This window comes from Bipolaris zeicola, assembly GCF_000523435.1.
Source record: "Bipolaris zeicola 26-R-13 unplaced genomic scaffold scaffold_35, whole genome shotgun sequence".
Lineage (NCBI taxonomy): Eukaryota > Fungi > Ascomycota > Dothideomycetes > Pleosporales > Pleosporaceae > Bipolaris > Bipolaris zeicola.
Genome location: NW_006912084.1, coordinates 142,338 through 165,922, shown reverse-complemented (window position 1 = coordinate 165,922; position 23,585 = coordinate 142,338). Strand labels below are relative to the sequence as shown.

The window sequence follows — 23,585 nt, the reverse complement described above, 5'->3', positions numbered from 1 at the left end:
TACTTGGAGCTGGTTTTCCCAAACGTTGATCTGTTGGAGTAGGAAATCTCCAGAGTATCCATCCGTTGCTGTTAGGATAAGATTGTTCTTCTTTGTTATTGAGATCTCTTTAATTACTGGGCCTTTTACCCCAGCTTTCTCAAAAGCTTGGTTGATTTTATTTCTTACTACTATAGTCTCCAGTAGATCGGGATGCCACGTCACCTCTGGGTAAGTCTCGTACAATAGCACTATATTTTTCAGCTTTGATAGTAGCTACTGGGCGGATCCTTAGTCTGGTATCGCTGGCATAGTATTTTTTCAGTATCTTCCTCCTGGCGATCATGGAGCGGCATCATTACACAAGGAACTTGAGAAAGCAGTCTATCAAGCATTCACTCAAGTTAAAAGTATGAGATTTCCGGTACGATAAGGGCCTGGAGAGTGAGTGAGGAGTGAATTTGAGGATGGCGCCAGCAGGGGAGGCTCGACCCCACATTCCAATTGTGGGGAAAAGTAGAATTGCTGGGGAAAGGAGCGATTCCGTGCCCCGATTGCGGGGTAGGTAATAGTGTATTACCTTTACTATTGTACTCTGAGGCTGTTGGAATTAGCAGGCCGCATAGCGAAGTTCCGGTCGGTCCGACGAGCATTCGGGCTGTCTATGTCTCCTACAGCAGGTTTTCTTCGGGTGACGGCTATAATGCTTCACTTCATGAAGTATCCTCGGCAACCACAATCTGAATCCAATGCTTCCAACTTAGTTTCCTGACGCCATGTTGTGTGACAGAGCATTTGCAACAGCATGCGAATACTTCTAGCCCGCTTCGACCCGGAGTATGACTACGCAACTATTTATTCACCAGCTGTGGCACTGAAATGATGCCTCCAAACAACAGTTTGATTTAGCATATAATCAGAATTGCCCTACTTTTCACCCAGCTGTTATAACCAACATTCAGACGCTATCATGGCGATGCTCAAAGACAAGGTCCGCCATTATTTGACACACCTCTACCCCGAAGTTGTTGAAAATGAGTTCTCATATCAATTCTAGGTTGTCCTAATTACTGGATGCTTCAGCGAAATTGGCCTCTCCACCGTACATGCGTATTTGAGTGCGGGTGCCAAGGTCTTTGGTTGCGATATTCAACAGCCTCCAGCCGAGATTTCAACATTTCCCAACTTTTTGTTTCATAGCTGCGACGTTTCAAAGCAAGCCGACATCGATGCTACGGTAGAAGCGTGTCTGAGGTTTTTTGATGGCCGCATCGACGTCCTGCTCAACGTTGCTGGAGTGTCGGATCAACTCGTTTCGGTTGATACCCTAGATGATTCTCAGTACAATCGAGTAGTCGACATTGACTTAACAGGGCCGATCAAGCTTATGAGAGCCGTGATACCATATATGCGAAAGCAGAAGAGTGGTTCCATTGTCAATGTTTCGAGTATGACTGGGCTGGGTGGTGCATCAGGTGGTGTGGCTTACACCGCCGCCAAACATGGTCTCGTAAGTCATCCTTGGTGCGACAGGAGATGAAGAACAGCGAAACATGAGAAAATTCTACTGAAAACAGGTCAACATGATTAGATTGGTGCTACAAAGAATGTAGCCTGGCGCTACCACAGAAAAGGGGTCCGTTGTACTGCTATTTGTCCTGGAGGTATGAGGAATATTCATCAACCCTTCTCCCAGGCACATGCTTACGAACAAACAGGTGTACGAATCAATATCACAAATGCAATCATAGGTGATATCGATTTAGAAGCTATGAAAAATGCGAGGTCCGCATAAATGTCATACCCACTTCCGTAGTATTTTAATTGCTAATTGACAACAGGCCGGTGCTTGATATCCATTTTGCGCCAGAAACGACGGGAAGCCTTGATCAAAAGAACGAGCCTATCGCCAATGGCCCCATCGGTCCAGAAGAGATAGCAAATGTTCTCGTCTTCTTGGGTTCTGATCTCAGTTCTGCAATCAACGGTGTAGCGCTTCCAGTTGATAAAGCATGGTCTTCTGTTTAATTCTGACCTTGTATGTAGCCACGTTCCCGAACTAGGCTCGTTACAATCACATGTAGGCCATTTCCCCCTCAACAAATATATACTCAAGCATAGTACAAGGCTCATGCGGCCAGCGTGTCGAATCGGATTTGGCATTCGTGTTCCTAGGATATGTTATAAGAGGGCAAGGCCTTCGTCTTGGTGCAATTGTGATGGAAGCCAAAACTCACCTTTACGCCGCTGCATCCTTCATCGTAAAACAGTTCATAGCGGCTTGTGATACCGGGAGAAATTGTATCAAAATTACCAACGGTAGTGGTGGTGTATTTGCGATATACAGCGGCCACTAACGTGGTCATTTCCGCCATTGCAAGGCTAATTTGAGTAAGTAAATAAATCCAAATCAAGCAGGTAATTGTATACTGGATTCAAAAGGAATTCAATGACGTACTGGAGACCGATACACATTCTACTTCCGCTGGAAAATGCCCAGAACCACCTGTTCATCTCGGCAATGTTCTGGGAGGGATCCATCCAACGATCGGGGTTGAACTGCATCGGATTCGGGAAGACTTTTGGGTTCCGATGTAGGATATACGGCGAGATGGATACTGTAGTTCCTGATGGGATATGATGGCCATCAATCACGGTGGCTGTAGGAGCTTCCCGTGGCTCAGAGGCCGGTAAGGGAGCATACAATCGCAGAGTTTCTTTGATGACAGCATTTACATAAGGAAGTTTGTCACTGGTCTCGACGGTTGGAATACCATCTGAGTTGAGGCCTTCCTGGGATATGCTGCGGACCTCTTCGATCAGTTTCTGCTGGAACTTGCAGCTCTCGGGCCGGGAGAGCGACCAGATGAGGAACATCAGAGTGTCACTGGTGGTATCTATACCAGCGAGGAGGTGGTCGGCGCACTCGGAAGCAATATCAACGTCATCCAGCCCACCAGGCTGTCGGGAGCAATGATGCCTCCACAGCTTCGCGATCAATGGAGACATATGCTCTACGCTCTTAGAGGGGTCGTAGGCAGCTGAGCTACGTACAAATTCCTGGCATGCGACCATAGCGTGGCGACGGATGCCTGTGTACGTGGTTGGCAGCTGCATCGGGTAGAAACAGCGGGCAACCCTCTCGAAGAGACCGGTTCTAGAATACAGCCATGTAGTGAAGCGTGGTAGGTGGATGACGAACCATGAAAGTCTGCGACGCGCAACGTCCACTATATCATCGACTAATGCGCAGTCGGCTTTGGAGCCTTCCAAGCAGGACGTCTTCCCGTATTTCCCGTACAAGAAGTCGGTGATGGCGTCCAAAGAAAAGTAGTGCAGTGAGGCGAATATCTCGCTCGAGCCTTGCTGTCGTGCAATCAGATCCAGATACTGGCGGACCTTGGCTTCGACTATGGCTGCGTTGGCTCCTTTGAGCATGGCCGATTTGGCGTAGGCACTGGCAAACATCTTCTTACGCTCCGAGTGCTCGCGACCGGAGAAGAAGGAGAACATGTTCTTGCGCCCATAGACATGAAACATGTTGTAGAAGCTGGTCCGCCCGAAACCGCTGCCAGCTCCATATATGGTTCGCAGGGCGGAAGTGGTGTTAAATGACACTTCACTAGGCCCGAGGCGCACGACGGGGCCGTACTTGTTATGAAGCGCGTGAATGGTGTGTGTGCGTGTGCCTCGGAAGTCTTCCAGTGCAAGTCGCCATCTTGAGAAGGCAAACGCTTTTGAACCCGGTATCTTTGCAAGAGGGCTTATAAAGAGAGAAAAACAAAGGTGGTAGAGCAGGAATGCCAGGCCAAGAGCGGCAGCGGCAACAACTGCTACGGCCATTGCCTAGCGACAAGAGAACAGGAGAGTGTTATGACGAAGCGCGTGTAAAGATCTGAGACGCTTGTATAATGACGCTGCTGCTGCCGAGCTCATACATTTCGCTCTTTCGGTCATCTTAAATAAGCGCATCTTAATCAATGCTTGTTTTGCGTGACTGTAGCGAGATGGTGATGGATTGGGGGTGGTGGGGGAGGATGGTAGGATAGTAGCGTGGTTGCCCGATTTTGGTTGGGGACGCCAAATCCGGCAACCGCCAGCGAGACTGGCGTCCGTGCTCATGTGCGGCCAGCGACGGCAGGCGCGCAGGCTGCTCGGCTTCGGCAGGAGACTGCGAGGTCTTGTTTCCTTTGGAGTAGGCGTGGAAAGCGCCTGCGAGCTTCTTATCAGTGCCCTTTTGCCCCTCTTCATCGCCGCAGTTTCGACTACGTAAAGATGCAGACCCGCAACGCCTCCACGTTAGACAGATACACTTAGTGCATAATCAAAACTGAACTGGGCCGCACCGAGCTAAGTATTGATACATATATAAAGATCGCAAGTCTTGTCAAAAATGACCAATATCCTTAAATCCCACATCTTGACTTCTGTACGGCTTCCTTCCAGCTTAGCGCCCTTACTTATCCAGAGCCAAAGTCGTCGTCTTACTCCAAATCGTTGAGCATGCGACCAAACGCCTGGACGGGTATTCTCCCTGCAGTGGCCGCCATCAATGTTGGTCCAGACTATAGCCACCCAATTGAAGGTTTGCAGAACCTATACGAAAGAGACTGATGAATTAGAATCCGTACGCTAATGCGTTCATAGACCTTGATGTTGATCTCCCCTTCTCTCAGCCAGTGACATTTGCCCATCTGGAATGGCAGCGCTGTCTTGCTGCGTCTCACGACAAAGTACGTCGTTCCTTTACGCGGAAAACTCGTCTCAGTGCTTAGTTCCTAATCTGGCTCAAAGCCCTTGGACATCGCCATACTAGGATTTCCATATGACACATCAACGTCCTACAGGCCAGGTGCCCGATTCGGCCCTCGAGGTATCCGGGCTGGTTCCGCGAGGGAAAAAAAGGGACGAAGCTACAACACCGTCTGGGAAGTCGATCCTTACGAAGAGGGACTCGCTATTGTAAGTCGGACCATTCCGCACACACCAATAACCCTGTAATGAGTAGCGCCATTGCTCAACCTGTTTACTCAGAGGATTCACCTTGTTGATATTCTTGGCTTTCAGATCGATTGCGGTGATGTGCCCATCACTTCGTTTGATGCAGCCCATGCTTTCAAGCAGATGGAACAAGGCTACAGGCAGGTCTTGTACCATCCAACCTCTTCAGTAAACTCATGGGAACATCCGCGCATAATCAGCTTGGGAGGTGATCATTCCATCGTCTTGCCTATTTTAAGGTCTCTCAAGACTGTATATGGTCCTATATCGGTGATTCACTTGGATTCGCATTTGGATACGTGAGCAATGTCTTCCACTTGGCTATTAGAAAAAACCGGCGCTAACCGTGTCGCATACAGATGGGACCCCTACGAAGGCTACACAGGTATCAGGTCAAATCAGTCCGCCCTTACTCATGGTACTTTCTTTTGGCACGCTAGCCGGGAGGGCTGCATCAGCAAAGGGACCAGTGTGCATGGCGGCCTCCGAACCAAGCTATTTGTCAGTGCCGGCACTCTTCAATACCCAAACTCTGAGAACGCTTGTACTGATCCCTATTCTGATTGTTGCAGAGCCCCAAGGATTATGAGATTGACAGAGATGTCGGCTTCGGCATTATTGAGGCACACGAGATCGATGACATTGGCATGAACGGTATCATCGAGAAGACATTGAGCTTCGTCAAGGACACCCCTACATATCTATCCATCGATATTGACGGTAAGATACCGCTTAGTCCTTGCGTCATCTGCTGCTTACTTCTTGCACTTGAAGACGCCAATGTGCTAACTCGTGATAGTGCTGGATCCAAGCATTGCCCCAGCTACAGGCACTCCAGAATCCGGCGGGTGGACTACGCGCGAAGTCAAGCGGTTCATTAAAGGTCTTGAGGGCATCAATATAGTTGGTGCTGACGTGGTTGAAGTGAGCCCTCCGTATGACACCGCCGCCGAAATCACGTCGATTGCGGCTGCGGACCTGATCGTGGACATTATGGCGGCCATGGCCAAGTCAAAGAAGGGACCAGCGCCATCGAGGGTGAAGGATGAGCTTTAGAATGGTCGAATCAGTATTCTGAAAAGCAAGCAAGGGGTTATTGGACTTTTTTGTGGCTGGCAGAATGAACCACATAAGCACAAGTCAGATGGAAGCAAGTGAGCTTCTAGATAGACGATTGTAGCGAGCCTGAATCAAGGAAGCCGTTAAGAAGAACGTTCCTATGAATTGAAGGTCTGTTAAAAGATTCATAAGCATATGAAAAATAACATACATTGAATGAACAAGCCCGTTTCAATCTGTTAACGATCACTGCCTTGAGTAACCCTCACTCCTGCTCAACTAGACCGGTAATACCAATCTCCCTATGCGGCTTAACGCCTCTCTCCAACTCCCCACATTCCCATCCACATCCATAACACCCCAAACCTCCTGGATAGCCCTCCACTGTCTTGAGAAATTCCCAAGGCCATACCCCTCGACTCGTGACCACCACGTAACCCAGGGCTCGCGGTTCCTCGTCTCACATGTGGCAATAAACGCCGGCCACGACATAGGCGCCGTTCTTTTCGCACCGCCCATATATGCATCTTTGAGGTCTTCTGCTGCCGTCAGGTTTTCCCAGACAGCATTTGCCTCCGCTTCAACATCCACATCAACAATAATGCCGTCGCCATCGAGCACAGTGCGGCGGTAGTATATCAGCAATGCGCTATGGAACGCGCGGACCTGGCACCGCGCAATCTCAAGCATGGTGCGCTCTTGGCGCTGGATGAGATGGAAAGGCTCCGCGTCAATGACCCAGGCCATAACGTCGTCGCCCAGTGCCTTGTACGCTGCGCGAAGAGACGCAGGAGTCGGTGTACCGGCCTGCTGGCGGTAGAAGGCGAGGTGTTCTGCGATCCGGCACGTTTTGTACAGTAAGTTGGCCATTTCAGGTGTGATTCCGTATATATATTCGATGCTTCTCTCGTCGGGGTGGAAATATGGTAGGGTAGAGGCGGGAAGATGTTCATCGAATGACCACGGTCGAGGGGAGATTTCGAGGCATGTTGTTTGAGCGAGGAGGGTGAGGAAGCGGTAGATGCTGGTGACTTGGTTGCTTGAGTCTCCTTTGCTCATGCTTAGCTGTAGGCATGGCTGGCGTAGTCGGCGGCATGCTTGGAGGTGGATTGGGAAGTCAGAGTCTTCTCCAGTCATGGTCTGTCAAGGAAAGAAGGGCATTTGTCAGAGAGAGGGGTGTCTTTGAATGTGGATCAAGGGGAGATGCGTACATCGATTGTGACTAGTGACAGCATTGCTGTTAAGTGCAATGTATACAGCTGCGGATCACCGGGATGGACAATCGCGGAGTTCAGAGCACGCAGCGCCTTGATTCGGTGCTGAAGCCCCAGATGATGGAATTTGGGAGAACCCTCCGTAGTATTGCGCAGGTGAAACGCAGCAGCCGAGAGCAAACTATGGAATAGTGAGGTCGATATTTGCGAAGATGTAGTTGTGTTTTGTTGGCAAAGAACAAGCTCTGGACACCCTGATAGGGCAAAAGGGAAATATGTAGTCCTCCAAGGGTTGCGTGAGTGCAGAACCGGTTGTAGCAATTCAGCCACATGGTTCATATAATGGAACATGAGCATGGATGTTTCCTGGTCTCTAAACATAGGCATCGAAAGAGCGAAGAAGGGAGCAGGCAAATGGCGCGCTTTTGATTTACCTGACATTGCCAGCAGATCGATGTGGGATGTGCATGCTTGGTACCTACTTTCTTTGAGTGCTGCAAAGGGCTCAAGTTCTTGCAGCGAGAAGTCACTTTGAAAATCTTCCCGAGCTGGTCTGCTTTCTAAGGTTGGAAGCTCTGGAGTCGAGAGGTCCCAACCCATGCAGTCAGGACTCTGTGCAACTGTACCCCACCCATTGTCAAGCTGTCCAGTGGAAGGGCCACCGTCATCAATGCTCTCAGCTGGTTCTGATGATGACGCTGGGCTTTCTAAAGTACCTTGAATAGGGTCATTGTAATTGGACTGAAAGACACCAAAAGGGCCAATGAGAACCGTGTCCAATGGTGTAACGACGGAATTGATGGCCGACAGTTTCCTCATTGTTTCGCGGTCTGACATGAGTGGTAATGCTGGCCCACCTAGCAATAAATCAACTATGTTCGGAAGGCAACCGTTTAGGCCCGATGAGAAGACGAATATTGGAGGCTGACCTGTGTTGATCTTTCGCCGGTGCAAACCTTGAAGGTCCTGCACCCGGCCCGTCACCCATGACAAGTTTACACTGTAGCCAGCGCATTCCAAGCCAGCCTTTTCACACACTGCACACCCGTTCTTCTGCCGCTCGTCACATTTTATCTTGCGGGATCGGCAAGTCCAGCAGCTGCTAGTTGTTAGTAAGATGCACGGCTGCGGAACACGCTGCAAATACTCTGGGGGAAGCTCTATTCGTACCCAGTGAATGTCACACACTTGGACTTGGATGGCCGTGCACGAACAGTATTCGACCTAGTCTTCATCACAGATGTGCCGCGGGCTGATTGGCTGTGGCTCTTTGCATTCTGGAAGTGACGAGAAGTCTACGATACTTGGGCCATGCGGGATCGGATAATCCGCCCATGTGTTGGATAATGCGTCATTCAGAAATACCGGATGGCGGCATGTGAGGTCGGTGGAGAGAAAACCACGGCGGATCTAGGGTCTTACTGACGCTATCTAGTGTACGTACATGCCCGAGCCTAGTGATTGGTGGGAAGCGCAACTGACAGAAAATAATGGGGTAGTCGAAACCAGCCCGGATTCGCTATCTTATCGCGGGGGCCCGTGACAGCGAAAAGTGGGTCTCCCGTTCTGGAAGGCGCCAGCGAGTAGGTCCTTTGTCTCCAGACGATGCTGATGATGGATGATTGCTTTAGTGACTACAGATTCATCTAATGGCAACATGGGAACCACCGCGGAGATAACTTCATCACCCGACAAGCCCCTCCTCATTGGCTAAAACGAACATCCAGCCCATTTGAACGACACTGAATACCTTGTCTCTGTCATACCTGCAAGTCTACTCCAGGGCCTTGGTAGTGTCTTCCCCCGTGCAGCATCCACCAAAGGCCCACGAGCACCGCCAGACCGGATACGATGACGCTGGTGTAGTTCATCGCCTCGGCCGTGGTCGGCAAGTTGTACGGGAAGCAATAGATGACAATGGAAACGGCAATATAGAGGCAGGCAACGGCGTTGACGGCGGCACCAAAACGGCCCATCCAGAAGGCCCCAGGCTTGATCAGCTTGCGGCCCGACACCAAGTGCGGCAGGATGGCAAGGAGGTATGACAGCGTCGATAGCACAACAAACGAGCCTATGAAGGCGTTGAACGCCGTCAGTGAACCCACGTACACTGCCCCGATGCAAGTCATGAAGATGCCGCATGCTAGCGTTGAGTATAGCGGGCTCTGCCATCGCGAGCTGACTGCGCCAATCTTACTTGCAAACGGAGTTGCGCCGTCGCGGCCGAGTGCGTAGAGTGTGCGGCCCGCGGTTACGTAGCAGCCCACCGTTGCGCAGAGGATGGGCAGAATGATGACTATCAACAGCCCAGCCGCTCCTCCTTTGGAGCCGGTCGCTTGCAGATACATCTCCCCAATGGGACAGATGGTTTCCAGTTCGATGATCGCCTCTAGGTTCCTGGTGGCGTAGAACACCACAATCAAATAGCTGAAACCAGTCACGAACCCTATGGCCACTTGGCATGCGAGGGCTTTGGGCAAATTCACTCGTGGACTAGTTATTTCTGTTAGCCAGTTCTGCTGTGTGGTGTTTGTATGAATACTAGCGTCAGAAAGATAGTGTAGAGCTGGAATGGCAAGACGTACCGTGGAATCTCCTCAGCGATGTGGGTAACACAATCAATGGCGCCCACCGCATACGCACCATTCAGCATACCCGCCAGGAAGACAAAACTGTCGCTCGAATATCCGGTGCTATTGTTCCACTGCTTCCAGACAAACTCGCTCGATGCATACCCACCGCCAGCCAACCCAGGCATGACGGCACAGACGATGATAGTAACAAAGAAGCCGACAATGATGAGAAAGGATCCGAGCCGGCTGATAAGTGGAAGAGAGCGCTGTGCGAAAATGACAGTGAAGCAGCATCCCCACGATAGGATGAGGTAGCAGATAAAGACGTGCCATCGCTGAGGCTCCAGCTCGGGGTGGTACAACTTGTACGACCAGAGCACCATATTACTGACCATGACGCAGTTGGAAGCAACGGCAAACATCCACGCCAGGCCATTCAACCAGCCGGCAAACCATCCACAAATCTTACCGTACTTGGTGCCGGCCGTCACTAACGCCCAATGGTAGACTGCAGACGAAGCTCCATTAGTATGCGTTTGACCCTAGTTACAGGAAATAGCGAAAGTGTGATCGGCATACCTCCCCCTGATGATGGGATTGATGATGCAAGTTCTGCGATTGACGCCGCAATGAAGCCATAGAAGATGGAAACAACTACACTGCGATTCGAGTCATGGCGTTAGCTGAGGAACCCATACGCTGAAGGTCAGAATGAGATCTAGAGGAGTCACGTACTACTCATATATTGCCCCAGCTGCTCCACCGTTGTGAAGCGATGTAACCTGTCCTCACTGTTAATTCCAGCTAGGAAAGTTTCTACAGGTATGTTACGTACAATACCGGCGCCCAACACAGCCCACGAGTTGCCGGTGGTAATACCAGTCGCACAGGCGCTTAGCAAATTAAAGTTCCTCGCTAGAGTCGGTCCATTGCTCACAAGAACGATTTCGCCCTCGGCAAAATCGTCCGTTGAGTGTTGTGAATGAGCGTTGGATTTCTGCTCAGGCCCTTTCTCCAACACCGTAAGCTCCATGGTCATCTGCTTGGGGTTTCTAGAAGTATCAAAAAGGCACAGAGGTAGAGTGCAAAGAAATGCAGTTTTTGTTGTTGAGGTTTCCCACATTGGCTTGTACTTATACACTCCTTCAAGTATTAACAAACCCCAGTTATGCTAGGTACACGACTATGCGATAAAGCATCGAGACTGACCCGAGGTAATGGCTGTGATAACGGCCTTGATACGAGCAGATTTTAGTGATTTGATTACAACGACTACGACTTGACGAACTGTATCGCTGAGTTTGAGGATAAATGCCTCGCTCGCGGTTTCCTTATTCACTTTCATCGTGTTATGCGTTTGCAATTGTGAAAATCGTTATCAGGAGTGTTCCATGGTTAGTCTCAAGCCCTCGTGGGGTAGAGACCTCATTCTAGATTACAATGGCGAGAACCTCTGGGGCACTGTGATAAACATGGTCCCCCACGTAATGGTGTAGAAGCCTACTGGGGTAATTCATTCGCATAGTAGCTTGGAGAGTACCCCGATTCGTACGCTTAAAGGGCCTGTCCAGATTTGCCGGATAAATCCATTGCAGACTTCAGAGCCACTGTCGTTATCTATTGCGGGAATACTCTGTCAACGATTATTGGGTGTCGATCATAACCCGAACTTGCTATGATGGGCTCGCTGGCGCCTTCCAAAACGGATTTACTGGGGTATTCCCCTAGCTCGCGGCGTTAACCTCCTTTGATTGGCTCGCTGGCACCTTCCTTGTAAATCCATCGACTCTTATTGTTGATTGGAATACCGTCTCTACTACGAATCAGTACAAAGGCTATAGAATTTCATCAACTTGGCACCTGTTATGGTGTACCCAGTATCTTGCTACCTCTGCCCAATACTTAACTCAAGCTGGGGAGTTATTCTTCATCAGTCACTTGAAGGTAGTCACCGTCAAGCGATGTCTTCGTTTCTCTCAAGCCAGCGTATCCTTCTTTCAGGATCCTCCAACTCTCGTACCGAAGCTCTAAAGGTTGAATTGGCGAGTGAGTATTCGAGCTAACGGTTCCTAACTGGAGAGTTACGAGTTTTTTGACTGGTCTCTATAGAAACATGCAGCAGCTTTCAAGCTGTGAACCTTGACAATCGTAGCTCCAGCGACAATTCGACAGAAATCACTTCTCGGATCGATGGCGCATTCACCGCAATAAGCGGGTCGGCCGATCTTGTTGTTGTTGATGCTCGGGATCACGAGCACTGCGGCCGCGATCCAATTTGGGAAGTGCCTCTAACTGAGTGGGACAAGCATCATGACGCTGCCCAGATCAATCAGAGAAGAGCCTTATCCCAGATCAAGGCAATCCTCCAAAGTCAGTTCAAGAGATCAAAAGATGGCAACTCAATTGGCCCCTTTTCTATGATCATTCTCGGTTACAAGGCTTCCTTTGAGAGATCCCTCGATGCTGTTCTTTCAAAAATACAGCGGGATATTGCATGGCTCCATGGCGACGCTTCTGTCAACTTCCTCGACGTTGAGAATTTAGGCGGCGATGCTACTGATCTGTCTGTTATTTCTGCGATGAATATATTGGCATCTAGCAGCTCGCGTGGATCTGTTATCTCACTCAATGATATTTGGACCCTTTGCAACTCACAGTCTGACGACACGAAGCCACCATCTCACAACACAAACATCCCACAATCTCAAACACAACCTAGGATAAGCTCGCCTCTTAGAGCAAAGAAACCGAAAGTCAAGATTGCGCTTTCGTTTGACTTCGACGCGTTATCGGCTTTTCTAGGCACGGGAGAACATCCAGACAACAACCTTGCAGACTACAGCACTGGTGTATTCTCCGGGCGCGTTGGTGGCCGCCGGTTACTACGTATACTGAAGAAATATCAGATTGCCGACAAGGTCACATGGTTCATTCCTGGGCACACTATGGAGACCTTTGAATCCACAGTCAAAGAGATCGTCGAATCCGGCGCGGAGATTGGACTCCACGGCTACGCTCACGAAGGCGCCTATCAGATGACGCCGGCACAAGAGCGCGACGTCTTGGCGAAATGCATGCAAGTATCGGAACGTCTGACCGGTAGAAAGGTACAAGGATACCGCGCTCCGATGTACCAGCTGCGCGAAACGACAATCGAGCTTCTCAAAGAGTTTGGGTTCCTGTACGACTCATCCTTGAGCCACCATGACTCGCAACCCTACTTCACACCCAGCGACCCGCCCGTCGAGCGTATCGACTTTTCCAAGCCAGCGAGCAGCTGGTTGAAGCCAACGCCGATAAGCGATATGGACGTAGTACCGCCCGTGTCATTGCACTCACCCGCCACTGGCCTGCCCCTTGTGGAAATTCCCATTGGCTGGAACAATGAAGACATGATGGGACTGCAATATTTTCCGCATGTTGCCAACACTAACGGACAAGTTGATGTCCGCGTTGTTGAGCAGCGCTGGAAGGACATTTTTCTGTGGCTGTGGGAGAACGGCGAGGCCGAGTCCGACGACGGTACCTTCATTTTCCCGCTGCTCATGCACCCAGACTCCAGTGGTCTGGCACACGCCATGACCATGGCGGATCGTTTCATTGGATGGCTGCGGAGTTGGGGGGATTCGGTCGAGTTCCATACGTATGAGAGCATAGCGCATGACTTTCTTCATAAGAAGGGTATTAAGAATGGCAACATTTCTAAGTAGAGGCTAGAAGTAATTTGATGTAGGATTCTGCCATTCAGTCATGTGAGGAGGTCTTGAGTTATTTTCATTTCTGTCTTGCTTTTTTTCATCAATGGTAACAATCCCCTAGACAATCTTCGATGATTCCATGAAGGTGCCCGATTACAAAGATGTCTGATATCAAGAAACATTGAACCCTTATCACATGAAAAGAATGAGAAGAACTTTACAGCTCAGTTTATTAAGAATGTTCATTGCTATATACCCTTTCAACCTCCTAACACTAGTAGTGTCTTAACTCTACCCGAACTTCAGCAACTAGCTCGGCTAGAAAGGTACGCCGTTCATGTTACCCGCGCAAACATTATCTCCCTGTCTTGCCTTGCCGACGATCTCAAAGCTTCCTGGCCATCCAAACCACGAAGCTTCGTAACGGCGGCATTTAGCATCCATCTGAGCCATTGCGTAATAAACATCGTCGCGGTTGCAATTGCCGCATTTTCCGGATTCGTTGACGCAGTAGTAGACCATCATTTGATTCCTCAATGATGCAACGTATCTTCTTTGGCCTGGTACATCTGAGCAGACATCCTGCCCGTTACCGGCCCACCCCTCGGCAAGGGCCTCGTATGCCCTATCGATGCCAAATTCTTCGAGTTGATAACCCCAGCAATCGGTGCGGCGCTTGGACAGCGTGTTGAGCGTAGATGATGAGAGCATGTCGCGTCGATTCGCGGCTCGTACTGCCGAGAGGTCCTCGGCGCTGAGGACAATGGGAGCAACTCCGTTTTCAGAGGGAGTGTAGACTTCAGTGCCATTGGTGAATCTTGTAATCATGTAAACACCGTCTGGGACGGTAGTAGCGGAAACAGCAGTAATACTGGCAGCAAAAGCCACGAGTGCAGAAGTGAGATACATGGTAGAGTGTAATTGAAGGTGGTGGTTGAGAGTAGGCTACAGGTGATTCGTTGGAGCTGTGGTAGTGAGCTTAGGAATGAGGAAAGCACCTGCTCTTATACTTTGACATTCCACAAAAGTGCTCAACTGCATCTATTGAATAATTGCAAAAGAAGAAGATGCCCTACATTGAGGCGTTCCAGATCGCTCAAAGCGGGATGTTGGGTGCATAATTCGCCCCAGCATTATACGAAGCTGCGGGCCTTGACGGGAGTTGGCCAACACTTGGTATAGTATTGCTGCAAGTAGTCGACTACTCCAGCTTGGCATTTTATATGAGTCTCCACATTATAGGATGTGCGTCTTGGTTCTCAATCTAAGCAGGTATTGTCTTTGGTATGGATAATTATAGCCCTCAAAGAATCCTTACCGAGCGCCAGATGACCTCTAGTACGTAAGCCATCAAGCAGGAAACATACATTCTTCCATGTCTTGTTCCATAGTATTATCGTTAGCCATGATTCGCATATGGTGCATGATGAAGTTGAACAAAACCTATGGTGATGATACTAGTACTGACAGATACGCGAGACCCTGCGTCAAGGCCCACCAACAGATGCGGGAGATGCCGCGGTAAGGCCCGCTGCAGTACTAAGGCCCGCAGCATTTAAGGCCCGCTACTATAGTAAGGCCTGCTGCAGTGCTAAGGCCCGCTGTGGCATAAACTATTCACAAAGCAGCGCGAAAAGCAATCGCATCCAGCAGGAGACGTGGTGGGCTGCCGCACAAGCGGGCTTCGCAAAATTCAAGAAATAGTAAGGCGTGGAAACGCATTCGGTAGTTCGTTTTAGCAATGAAGTTGAGCCTCTGCTGTGCGAAACACTCAGACAAGGACAGCTCGAAAAGATATTGTTAGACTTTGGGTGATGCGTGCTGAATCCAGTAGTGCGACAACACCGACACCAGAATACATGCAGCCTCGGTTAGTGTCAATACGATGCTACTAGGGTCATGACACCGAGGAAGTAGACCGAGGCCGTGGCACACGAATCGGAACTGGAGTTGTGGGTTGGGAAGCTATTTCTGTTCTCTGGAGGAATGTCTTAATGCAGCGCATATGCCGCTGGAAAGCTCAATATAGCCTAGTTCATGCAATGGCCCATCCACAGTCAAATTTGCGACTCCAAGACAGGTCACCATCGCGATAGGCGGGGAATCGATTCTAGGCTCGCTGCCGAGGTTTTTTTTATGCGGAGCCATCGAAGGCTTAGAGGGCTAGCTGGGAAAGTTAATCTGTCGAAGACAATGTTGCAAGGTACTTGCCCAACCCCGATGCATGCTACGACACGAATGTTACTCGACACCGACAGTTGCCAGTCTGCGATCAGTCGTGCGTGTCAACAACAACGCTCAGGTGGCCAATTGAAGCAATAATAATCAATTGAAAAGCACGATATCTAAGGGGGCGCGAAGAAGAGATGGAAGGCTGCTACATACTTGGACACATACAGAGGGTTCGCGTTAGGCAAAACATGGTCGCTACTAAAGCAGGGGCTTCTTCCGCTTTCGTCTTGACAGAGAGGGACAAATGTGTTGCCACGTGAGAGCGACATCGTCGCCCACCTCTTTGCCATACAGGATGCACTCCCTCAAGCCTTGTGTACGACAGCTGCGCCAGCTATGTCCCAGTGCACACCCACTCGTCCACGAGCGTCCAATGCGAAAGAAATCTCAAAAATCTACCGACAAATAAAATCACACACCAAATCAGTACGCTGGACCATCCAGATCCATACACATTGATACCCGCTGCACCACCACGAAGAACTCGGTCAGTCATTTCAGAGTATCTAGTCGCCATTAGCTACACCATGAATCACTGTAAACTCCAGCACTATAAAGGCAACATAAGCGATCAGCATTCCCCATCCAATCTCACGACAAAACCTTCCGCCAAACCAGACGGTCAAAGTAAATGCAAGTGTTGAGGCCCACAAAACCCCTAATTCAGCGATGCTCACGTTGCCGTGTTCAAGCTTCCCTGAGGTACCGAGCATAACGATTCCAGAGCACAATGCAAGCAGGAATATATTACTGCCGGCTGTATTCGCGACGAGAATGCCAGCATGGCCTCGGTGCCCGCTCATCACCGCGACGAACTTTTCGGGAATTGTCGTGGCTATTGCGAGAATCACAACACCAAAAAGCACATCTGAGATGCCGAATTCATCGGTAATGGTCGTGGCAGCGTGGGAAAGCACGCAACCTGCGAGGCAGATGGCTAGAAAGCCAAGTAAGAGATAAAATAGGTGATAACGTAGGCTCTGGTGCTTGCGGCGACTTGGTCCTGATGACCTTTGCGTTGTGCTACTGCCAGTGTGTGCAAGTAGGCTCGTTCGTTCGTTGTTCCCAGCAGGAGCTGTCCCATTGGGTTCGTGTCTGTGTGCATCAGCATGATGCAGTCCTCTCCTCGCGACAACACCAACTGTGTTTTCTTCACCACTGCTCTCATCATCGCTGCTATCGTCGGAGTCCTCTGGAGCAGTGAGAGTCCCTTTACTGATTGCCCACCCCACGGACCCAATATAGATGGCAAAGAATGCGATCAAGATGGAGCCGCCAACCAACCATACGATCTTCTTTGAAAAGTACGTAATCGGCGTCACAAAAGTTGTCAAGACGAGTAGGACAAGAGAGTATATGCGTGAGCTTCGATCAAACACAATCGGCTGCTGCTTGTCGTGAAATAAGAGACCCAGGGAGAAAGCTCCCAAGATATTCGAAACCCCAGAACCAACAATATTACCGATCGCCAAAGAGCCACGATTGCGCGCGAGTGATGCAATAACAACAGCGAGCTATAGCATCAGATATGATTAGTACACTAGTAGCGGAGAAGACTACGGACAAGTACGAGCATACCTCCTCCCATTCTCCTCCAGCAGTAAGAAGCCCAACGATCGTTTCCGATATTCCGGTGCGACGAGCGACGACAGCGCTATGATCAATAAACTTATCCGCACCAAATTCTAAGAGGAAGAGTGTCGCGATGAACGCTGCGATGTTGTATGTAACAACGTCAGCGTTCGCCATTGTTGGCTCGTTTAAAGTGGGTAGAATTGTGCTGTGGGGATTGGGTAGTGCAGAGTTACGCGGTAGTGAAACATCGAAATATGCGTTCTCTTCTATAGTTTATGCGAAGATACCTTTTTCCGGTTCACGGTGGCGGGTCGCTCGCTTTATGACATGTTCTCTCTGGCGATCAATGTTCGAAGTGGGTGGCGCGTCGCCAAAACACGGAGCATGCGCGCCAGTGGCTGGTTTACGTCATATTTGACGGAAGCTACTGTCCAGTCAAGCTTCTACCCCCTCTTAGCATGCTTTGACCCAACGCTTGGCCGTTCTTAGCTTACTTTTGTGTTTTTCATTGGTAATATAATTAATTCCAGCCGCGAAGCTATCACCGCCATCGCAGTCGTTCCATCTTGCCTCACAACGACGCCTCTATTTGCCCATGAGGAGAGTGTGCTCGAGGATATCCGCGCGTCCGATCGCTTCATACTCAAAGGAGGCCTTGCTATGGCACAGAGTTCTTATGGTTGCTTAGGGTATTCAGTTTCTAAAGCACCCTTTCTCATTCTCTCTGAACGCAATGGATTCTTATGCTATTCGAGATGGTTCATGGCAGGTTGACCACCAGTCATACGGATCAAAAGCAGAAGGCGACGTGGAAATGTCTGTGCAAGTTGTAGATACTGTTGGACATGTTGCTAATTCCAGAGCAGCTTCTCGGGGTCAATGAAAGACTGATGGCAAAGTCATGAGATATGACGGATTTGGCGAATCAAGTAACCGTCCTGGCCACCCAAAATACTCTCGTTGCGCGGATCACGAAGAAAACTATGGTTTGCTCGATGGGAAGTGGAATTGTCTTTGAATTGAAGAGGCGTGACTGTGGTAAGTGCTGAGCTCTTGCTTCTTATCCCCTGTAAAGGATCCGGCATCCGTGAGATAAGAATGAAAGTATATCTGATTCCGGATGTAATTAATCACTCTATGCTCCACGTACAACAGGCTTGTGTGTTTCATCGACTCCAAGCCACATAAGGTCTGGCCTGCTATAATGCCCTGATGCATCTACAAATGTCTTGGCCTTTGTCACCAAGCTCAGATCGAGGTCTGAAATAACGAGCTTCTCATTAGGGTTATCGGTCTTGCTCAGGATGCGCCCATCAGGGCCGATGATGCAAGAACTTCCTTGGTTAGGATGTCCCATGATTGGTGAACCGGCCGTTCCCATCATCTGGATGGCAGCTTCGGAGATGACAGTGGTACAGTGAAGTACAAAGGCTTGAGACTCGATTGCATAGGACTGCGAGATATTGCGGCAGCCTACGATCACCATCAGCTCTATAGCTCACTTGGAAAATTGAATGCTACTACTCACCTTCTGTAGACATGGAGTAGAGTCCAGGACTACCTTCTACAAACCCATCGACGGCTGGCCATGCTCCTACGTGCATCTGCTCACCTTGTGTGAAGGTGTAATACTTCAACAAAGGTTGAATATGCTCCCAGCATGAGAGCCCGCCTACCCGGCCGACTCCAGGTAAATCAACGACCTTGGCTAGGCACGACTTCCCGCCTGTGGCATCTCCGAATATTGTGCGCTCCATGTGCGTCGGTTTCATCTTACGACGAGTCATCTTGATCTCGCCATACTCGCTAATCAAAGCTTGCGCGATGTACACAGAATCGCCGTCGCGCTCAGAGAAGCCCAGGGACACGTTGATCTTGTTCTCGGCAGCGGCAGCACAAATACGCTTCATTTCTTCACTATCCGTCTTCAAGGAGTTTTGCACGTATTTCGTTCCCAGATCAAAATCGATTGGACGGCTCCAAATCCAAGCAGGATATCCAGGAATCCAGCATTCTGGGAAGGCAACGAGTTTGGCTTCGGCTTCGGCAGCTTCTTTGATAATGTTCATTGTCTTTTGAACTGTCCCTTCCAGATCGAGCCACAGAGGCTCATGCTGCGTGACCTGTCTTCATTCAGTGCGTTTACACTTCAACGACTCGGACATACTAACCGCAACGCGAACAGTTGGATGCACTTTATCGCCCATTGCAGAAGGTCGCTTCTCTTCCATGGACAAGGAAATCTTGTGGCGAAATATCCTTAGGCTGATGTCTATTTACGATGCCACTAGCTGTCTGCCCGTATGTGTTTGCCACGTAAAGCTATCAGGCAGGCCTGTCTAATCAGCTTGCGGGCGAATTCCGTTCCTAGCGGGGTAAGTAGTACGTACGTCGGACAAAAGCTAGCCCCACCTCAGCCCTACTACTCTGCAACTTGTTCAGATTAGAGATTTCCAATATCTGAATGCCAAACTTGGTATTTGTCATGAGGCCGATACGATACGCCCTTCAAGAATCAGGATTGCCATTGTTACAGAGCAGGGTCTTGATCTAGTCACTCTGTTTTCAGCTCGTGGTGTTCTCAGCTCGTGAATGTTTGTATCGCGTGGGGTATAGCAGCGCTTTCTGTGGTACGTAATCCGAGACGAGAGCTGAAACCTATTTATATTACCTACGCAGTACGATGAAAGAAAGGTCATGCCGGAAATGGTTCCGCGGAAGTGAACGAGTCGCAGCTGAAGTCATGATCGTCTTGCCAAGAGCTTCCAACCCGACGCAGATAAAACGCGTGCACGAGCGGTAGCCAGGAAATATCCAAGTCAAACAGTCATGGCAGAAGAACGTGCATTGGACCATGCGATTCCATCGCACCTACAAACCGAACGCACCATCCCCGCAAAGACGCCAGATGGATTCGTGCCGCCCTTTCCGTCGTATACTGCTAGATTCCCGAAGGAGGCGAAAGATCTCGTAATGGCCATCATCGGAGTTCAGCACGAAGACAGCGTCGATCCCCAAGGACCTGCATACCAAAAGCTGGTCTCATTCGTTGAGCATGGGTCCAAGAAATCCAAGCCCAAGTACTGGGAAGCTGCGTCAGTCACCGACAATCGAGGCTTTCGCAATGAAGTGGTAATTCCATACTGGCAGACCAAGGCCGACTTCGAGGAATGGAGCAGGGACAGCGGCTTCGATGCATGGTGGGCCGACTTGCGAGCAGAGTCGGAACGAGGTTGGTTTATGGAAATATTCTTCCCAACCCTTGACCGGTTCGAGACTGTCTTCTCCGACAATGTAGTACCGGACGGCGCAGCTTATATGCGCTCCTCAGTGTCGGGCGAGATGCAACAACACTTCTATTGGGGTTCGATGCGTGACAGGCTCGCAGCGGCGCAGACTGATCACCTGATTGGTGAGCCCGCTTTCCCCAAACCGTCTGCGGAACAGGTCAAGAAAGGCGACACGAGAAAGCAGCGCATCACAGTGTCAGGCAGAAAGAACCTCGCTGTCATCAGAAGTGGCCAAGACTGGTCCAATACGAATCCGAGTGAACACAAACTCTACCTCGAAACCATGCACCCGGTGCTCACCAAAGGCATGGAATTTTTGCGAGACAAGGGCGAAGAGGTCGGCTGCATCAGTAACCGCTTCATGCAATGCATGCACAAGACGTCGCCCAAGCAGAACACTGAACGCACCTTTGGCCTTGGATATTTTGACGATCTCAAGTCGCTTGAAGGCTGGAGCAAATAGCACAAAACACATCTCGACATCTTTGGTCGATTCTTCCAGTACGCTTCAGAGTTGCAGAGCAACATATCACTGCGATTGTTTCACGAAGTAATGGTCCTCAAGCCTGAACAGCAGTTTTTCGAGTATATCGGTTGCCATGACACTACGGGAATGCTGGCTTCTGTGTAGAACAAATCTTATCACCCAGCATTCTGGTTTCGATGCTTTTGAAGCTCTTGCAAAGCTGCTCAATCACTTTCGAATTCATGGCCACATCTCATGGGCAACATTTCTCATGAGATACAGTTTCTCCTTCATATCCTCACGTTGCAGAGAGTTTCCTTTGGCATGACTTGCAAATCCGCACTGTGGCGGGATAGAGAGTTCATTGATTTACTTATTCCCGAGTCTTGTTCGATACTTTTGCGAAAAAGTCTACAGCTTTGTATACTCTACCGATCATTGAGATCTGTGCGAGTGATCGAGTACGCCTTGCAAGCTTCGTCTCGTTGTGATTTCACCGCAATCAGATGCCACCTCAATCCGATGCGACAAGACATTTGGTGTGACAAGGCGAGGTTCCTCGTAGACAGGATCTATTCTAGTCTATTGATGATGGTGTTCTTCCGAAGCATGAGGTCGACCCAATCCGCACTTCTATGTCATGAAAGTGTAGTAGAGTGACGCGACAACAGTCGTCCCAATGACTGCCCAGCCCGTTCTGATAACATGCTGGTTCTTGAACCCAATATCAACATCCCATGTCAAGTGTCTCAGTCCATTGAACCCGTGAAAGAAGAAGGGAAATGCAACGAAAGCCTTTACACCCATCTTGATAGCAGTGGGCCACGCAGCAACTGCTGCAACCATGGATGTAGTGTCCATGTGCCATCCGGTGTAAGGAGCGATAAGGTAAGCGATGCCGAAGATGTAGAGGGAACCAGCTAGAGTAAGGCCTGTAATACGTTGCAGGGTCGAGGTAACCGAATTGATTTGTGGTTTGTAGATAGATAAGTGGGGTGAGACGGGGCGTCGTATACGTTGTTCAGCGATTATTTTGGCGGCTTGTTCTTGCGATATAAGCCTACTTGATGTTTGTTAGCAAAGGATATGATGGGGATGAGGGAGAGCTTCAGTTGAGCTGCTATGACGTACCTCCGCTGGACTAGATGACCTGTAGGCTGCAACCTAAAGCTAGGTCCCGTAGCTCGACGGAGACCAAGCTGAAAGATCCGCTGGAAGTTCATTAGAAATTTCGAATATATGTATCTATCAGTTGATGGTGTCGTTCAGTGATGTAGTGGTGTAGTGGTGATGTCGCAGTGAATAGTTCAATCATCCGAATTTAAGTGGTCTGAGTTGCCGAGAAATTGGCTTGCTCGCCTGTGTTATCATGTTGGGTCCCATTGCGATCATACCACAGTAGAAGGATTGCGGCGTCGTTCCATGGCAAACAAATCGATATATTCGATGTCGTAGCCTTGTTAGGCTGTCATGCAACCGAAGAGAGTGGAGAATAGTGGCCTCTTCAAGCAGTGCAAGATAATCCGAGACCTTATCAAATTGCTACCTACACCATTTTTAATCTGCTATAGCTCTACTAGATACGGATGATCAATTGCAAATGTGTATGTTGTGATAGGCGTATCAGTTGTTGTTGATAGCTAGTTTGGGTACTAAGTAGTTGCTGCTTATTTTGATCTTTCGGTTATATCGGTTGTATGAGAGCAAGGCTGCAGAAGCCATGACTTCGGCTAAGCTAAAGCAACAAGCCACTGCAACGGTAACAATGACGCCCTACCTTGATGAGAAAAGGCAGTAGCTTTGCAGCACAAATAACTGCAGATGAAAGATAACGGAAACAATCAGCACAACAACTTCCCGCACCTCCGTATGCAGCAAGCAGTCACGTGATCATGGCGCGGAAGACGGCTAGGACCCACTCGCTCTCACTATTTCCCGCCAACATGAACAACGGGAGCCACTCTTCACTTGTTGCGCTGTATCTCTATTCTTCTGCGGCTGCGACATGGCTAGGCCACCGGCAGCTCACCGCATTTGCATACAGAGACTGTGAGACGACAGCTCAGCTCCATTGCGCCACGAGGCCCGAAAAGGTACAGTGTACTGCACGGCAGTATTCGGAGCTGAATAGTATATCTACATATGACAGAGGCACTGGTGGGTTTTACTCAAAGCTGCCACTATAGCTTACTGTGTAGGATGTTCATTAACCATAAGTATGACACAGCCCTCTCGAGCTGGGATCGCGGCGCGACTGTTAGCCTCCGAATAGGCCCGAAATGGATTGTACCTAAGCATTTCGAAGCACAGCCACGGCTGTAAAGCGAGTGGGCCTGGCAGAGGGCGCAGCGTCTCGAATGCGTCTGCTGCAGCCAATCAAAACCCCCCTTAGTGACTCAGTTCCAGTAATGAAACTTGACCCTCTCACCTCCACGGTTCACAGAGCAGACATGTCTTTGACTCAATCATCAAAGCGCGGCGTTGATAAGTCTCGCGAA

The 23,585-nt window shown here is 49.6% G+C and overlaps 11 protein-coding genes across 11 annotated transcripts; 4 read left to right on the top strand and 7 right to left on the bottom strand.

Annotated features, from left to right (window-relative positions):
* Nucleotides 1-949: 949 nt before the first annotated feature.
* Nucleotides 950-2,007, top strand: COCCADRAFT_3209 (uncharacterized protein; the record flags this gene model as incomplete). Its single annotated transcript, XM_007711849.1, has 5 exons — nucleotides 950-970; nucleotides 1,037-1,489; nucleotides 1,571-1,643; nucleotides 1,698-1,764; nucleotides 1,821-2,007. The coding sequence occupies 5 exons, from the start codon at nucleotides 950-952 to the stop codon at nucleotides 2,005-2,007; spliced, it is 801 nt and encodes a 266-aa protein (XP_007710039.1).
* A 101-nt stretch (nucleotides 2,008-2,108) lies between these two features.
* On the bottom strand, nucleotides 2,109-3,822 carry COCCADRAFT_90374 (uncharacterized protein; the record flags this gene model as incomplete). The annotated part of the gene is made up of 3 exons (XM_007711902.1): nucleotides 2,109-2,150; nucleotides 2,217-2,361; nucleotides 2,438-3,822. 3 exons carry the CDS (start codon nucleotides 3,820-3,822, stop codon nucleotides 2,109-2,111), a joined length of 1,572 nt encoding a protein of 523 aa, XP_007710092.1.
* Nucleotides 3,823-4,482: 660 nt separating this feature from the next.
* Nucleotides 4,483-6,036, top strand: COCCADRAFT_90336 (uncharacterized protein; the record flags this gene model as incomplete). Its single annotated transcript, XM_007711901.1, has 7 exons — nucleotides 4,483-4,564; nucleotides 4,627-4,712; nucleotides 4,774-4,941; nucleotides 5,047-5,279; nucleotides 5,340-5,481; nucleotides 5,553-5,700; nucleotides 5,780-6,036. The coding sequence occupies 7 exons, from the start codon at nucleotides 4,483-4,485 to the stop codon at nucleotides 6,034-6,036; spliced, it is 1,116 nt and encodes a 371-aa protein (XP_007710091.1).
* A 282-nt stretch (nucleotides 6,037-6,318) lies between these two features.
* COCCADRAFT_34908 (uncharacterized protein) lies at nucleotides 6,319-8,488 on the bottom strand (the record flags this gene model as incomplete). The annotated part of the gene is made up of 4 exons (XM_007711874.1): nucleotides 6,319-7,179; nucleotides 7,251-8,110; nucleotides 8,183-8,352; nucleotides 8,424-8,488. 4 exons carry the CDS (start codon nucleotides 8,486-8,488, stop codon nucleotides 6,319-6,321), a joined length of 1,956 nt encoding a protein of 651 aa, XP_007710064.1.
* Nucleotides 8,489-9,013: 525 nt separating this feature from the next.
* On the bottom strand, nucleotides 9,014-10,859 carry COCCADRAFT_90275 (uncharacterized protein; the record flags this gene model as incomplete). The annotated part of the gene is made up of 5 exons (XM_007711900.1): nucleotides 9,014-9,746; nucleotides 9,839-10,334; nucleotides 10,406-10,485; nucleotides 10,562-10,608; nucleotides 10,662-10,859. The coding sequence occupies 5 exons, from the start codon at nucleotides 10,857-10,859 to the stop codon at nucleotides 9,014-9,016; spliced, it is 1,554 nt and encodes a 517-aa protein (XP_007710090.1).
* Nucleotides 10,860-11,787: 928 nt separating this feature from the next.
* COCCADRAFT_24476 (uncharacterized protein) lies at nucleotides 11,788-13,536 on the top strand (the record flags this gene model as incomplete). Its single annotated transcript, XM_007711863.1, has 2 exons — nucleotides 11,788-11,872; nucleotides 11,936-13,536. The coding sequence occupies 2 exons, from the start codon at nucleotides 11,788-11,790 to the stop codon at nucleotides 13,534-13,536; spliced, it is 1,686 nt and encodes a 561-aa protein (XP_007710053.1).
* A 306-nt stretch (nucleotides 13,537-13,842) lies between these two features.
* Nucleotides 13,843-14,433, bottom strand: COCCADRAFT_90351 (uncharacterized protein; the record flags this gene model as incomplete). Its single annotated transcript, XM_007711899.1, has 1 exon — nucleotides 13,843-14,433. One exon carries the CDS (start codon nucleotides 14,431-14,433, stop codon nucleotides 13,843-13,845), a length of 591 nt encoding a protein of 196 aa, XP_007710089.1.
* A 1,829-nt stretch (nucleotides 14,434-16,262) lies between these two features.
* COCCADRAFT_90398 (uncharacterized protein) lies at nucleotides 16,263-17,505 on the bottom strand (the record flags this gene model as incomplete). The annotated part of the gene is made up of 3 exons (XM_007711898.1): nucleotides 16,263-16,759; nucleotides 16,895-17,270; nucleotides 17,335-17,505. The coding sequence occupies 3 exons, from the start codon at nucleotides 17,503-17,505 to the stop codon at nucleotides 16,263-16,265; spliced, it is 1,044 nt and encodes a 347-aa protein (XP_007710088.1).
* Nucleotides 17,506-18,466: 961 nt separating this feature from the next.
* Nucleotides 18,467-19,538, bottom strand: COCCADRAFT_34903 (uncharacterized protein; the record flags this gene model as incomplete). The annotated part of the gene is made up of 3 exons (XM_007711873.1): nucleotides 18,467-18,804; nucleotides 18,860-19,454; nucleotides 19,503-19,538. The coding sequence occupies 3 exons, from the start codon at nucleotides 19,536-19,538 to the stop codon at nucleotides 18,467-18,469; spliced, it is 969 nt and encodes a 322-aa protein (XP_007710063.1).
* Nucleotides 19,539-20,160: 622 nt separating this feature from the next.
* Nucleotides 20,161-21,084, top strand: COCCADRAFT_3200 (uncharacterized protein; the record flags this gene model as incomplete). The annotated part of the gene is made up of 1 exon (XM_007711848.1): nucleotides 20,161-21,084. The coding sequence occupies one exon, from the start codon at nucleotides 20,161-20,163 to the stop codon at nucleotides 21,082-21,084; it is 924 nt and encodes a 307-aa protein (XP_007710038.1).
* Nucleotides 21,085-21,720: 636 nt separating this feature from the next.
* COCCADRAFT_34901 (uncharacterized protein) lies at nucleotides 21,721-22,310 on the bottom strand (the record flags this gene model as incomplete). The annotated part of the gene is made up of 2 exons (XM_007711872.1): nucleotides 21,721-22,147; nucleotides 22,219-22,310. The coding sequence occupies 2 exons, from the start codon at nucleotides 22,308-22,310 to the stop codon at nucleotides 21,721-21,723; spliced, it is 519 nt and encodes a 172-aa protein (XP_007710062.1).
* Nucleotides 22,311-23,585: the final 1,275 nt, after the last annotated feature.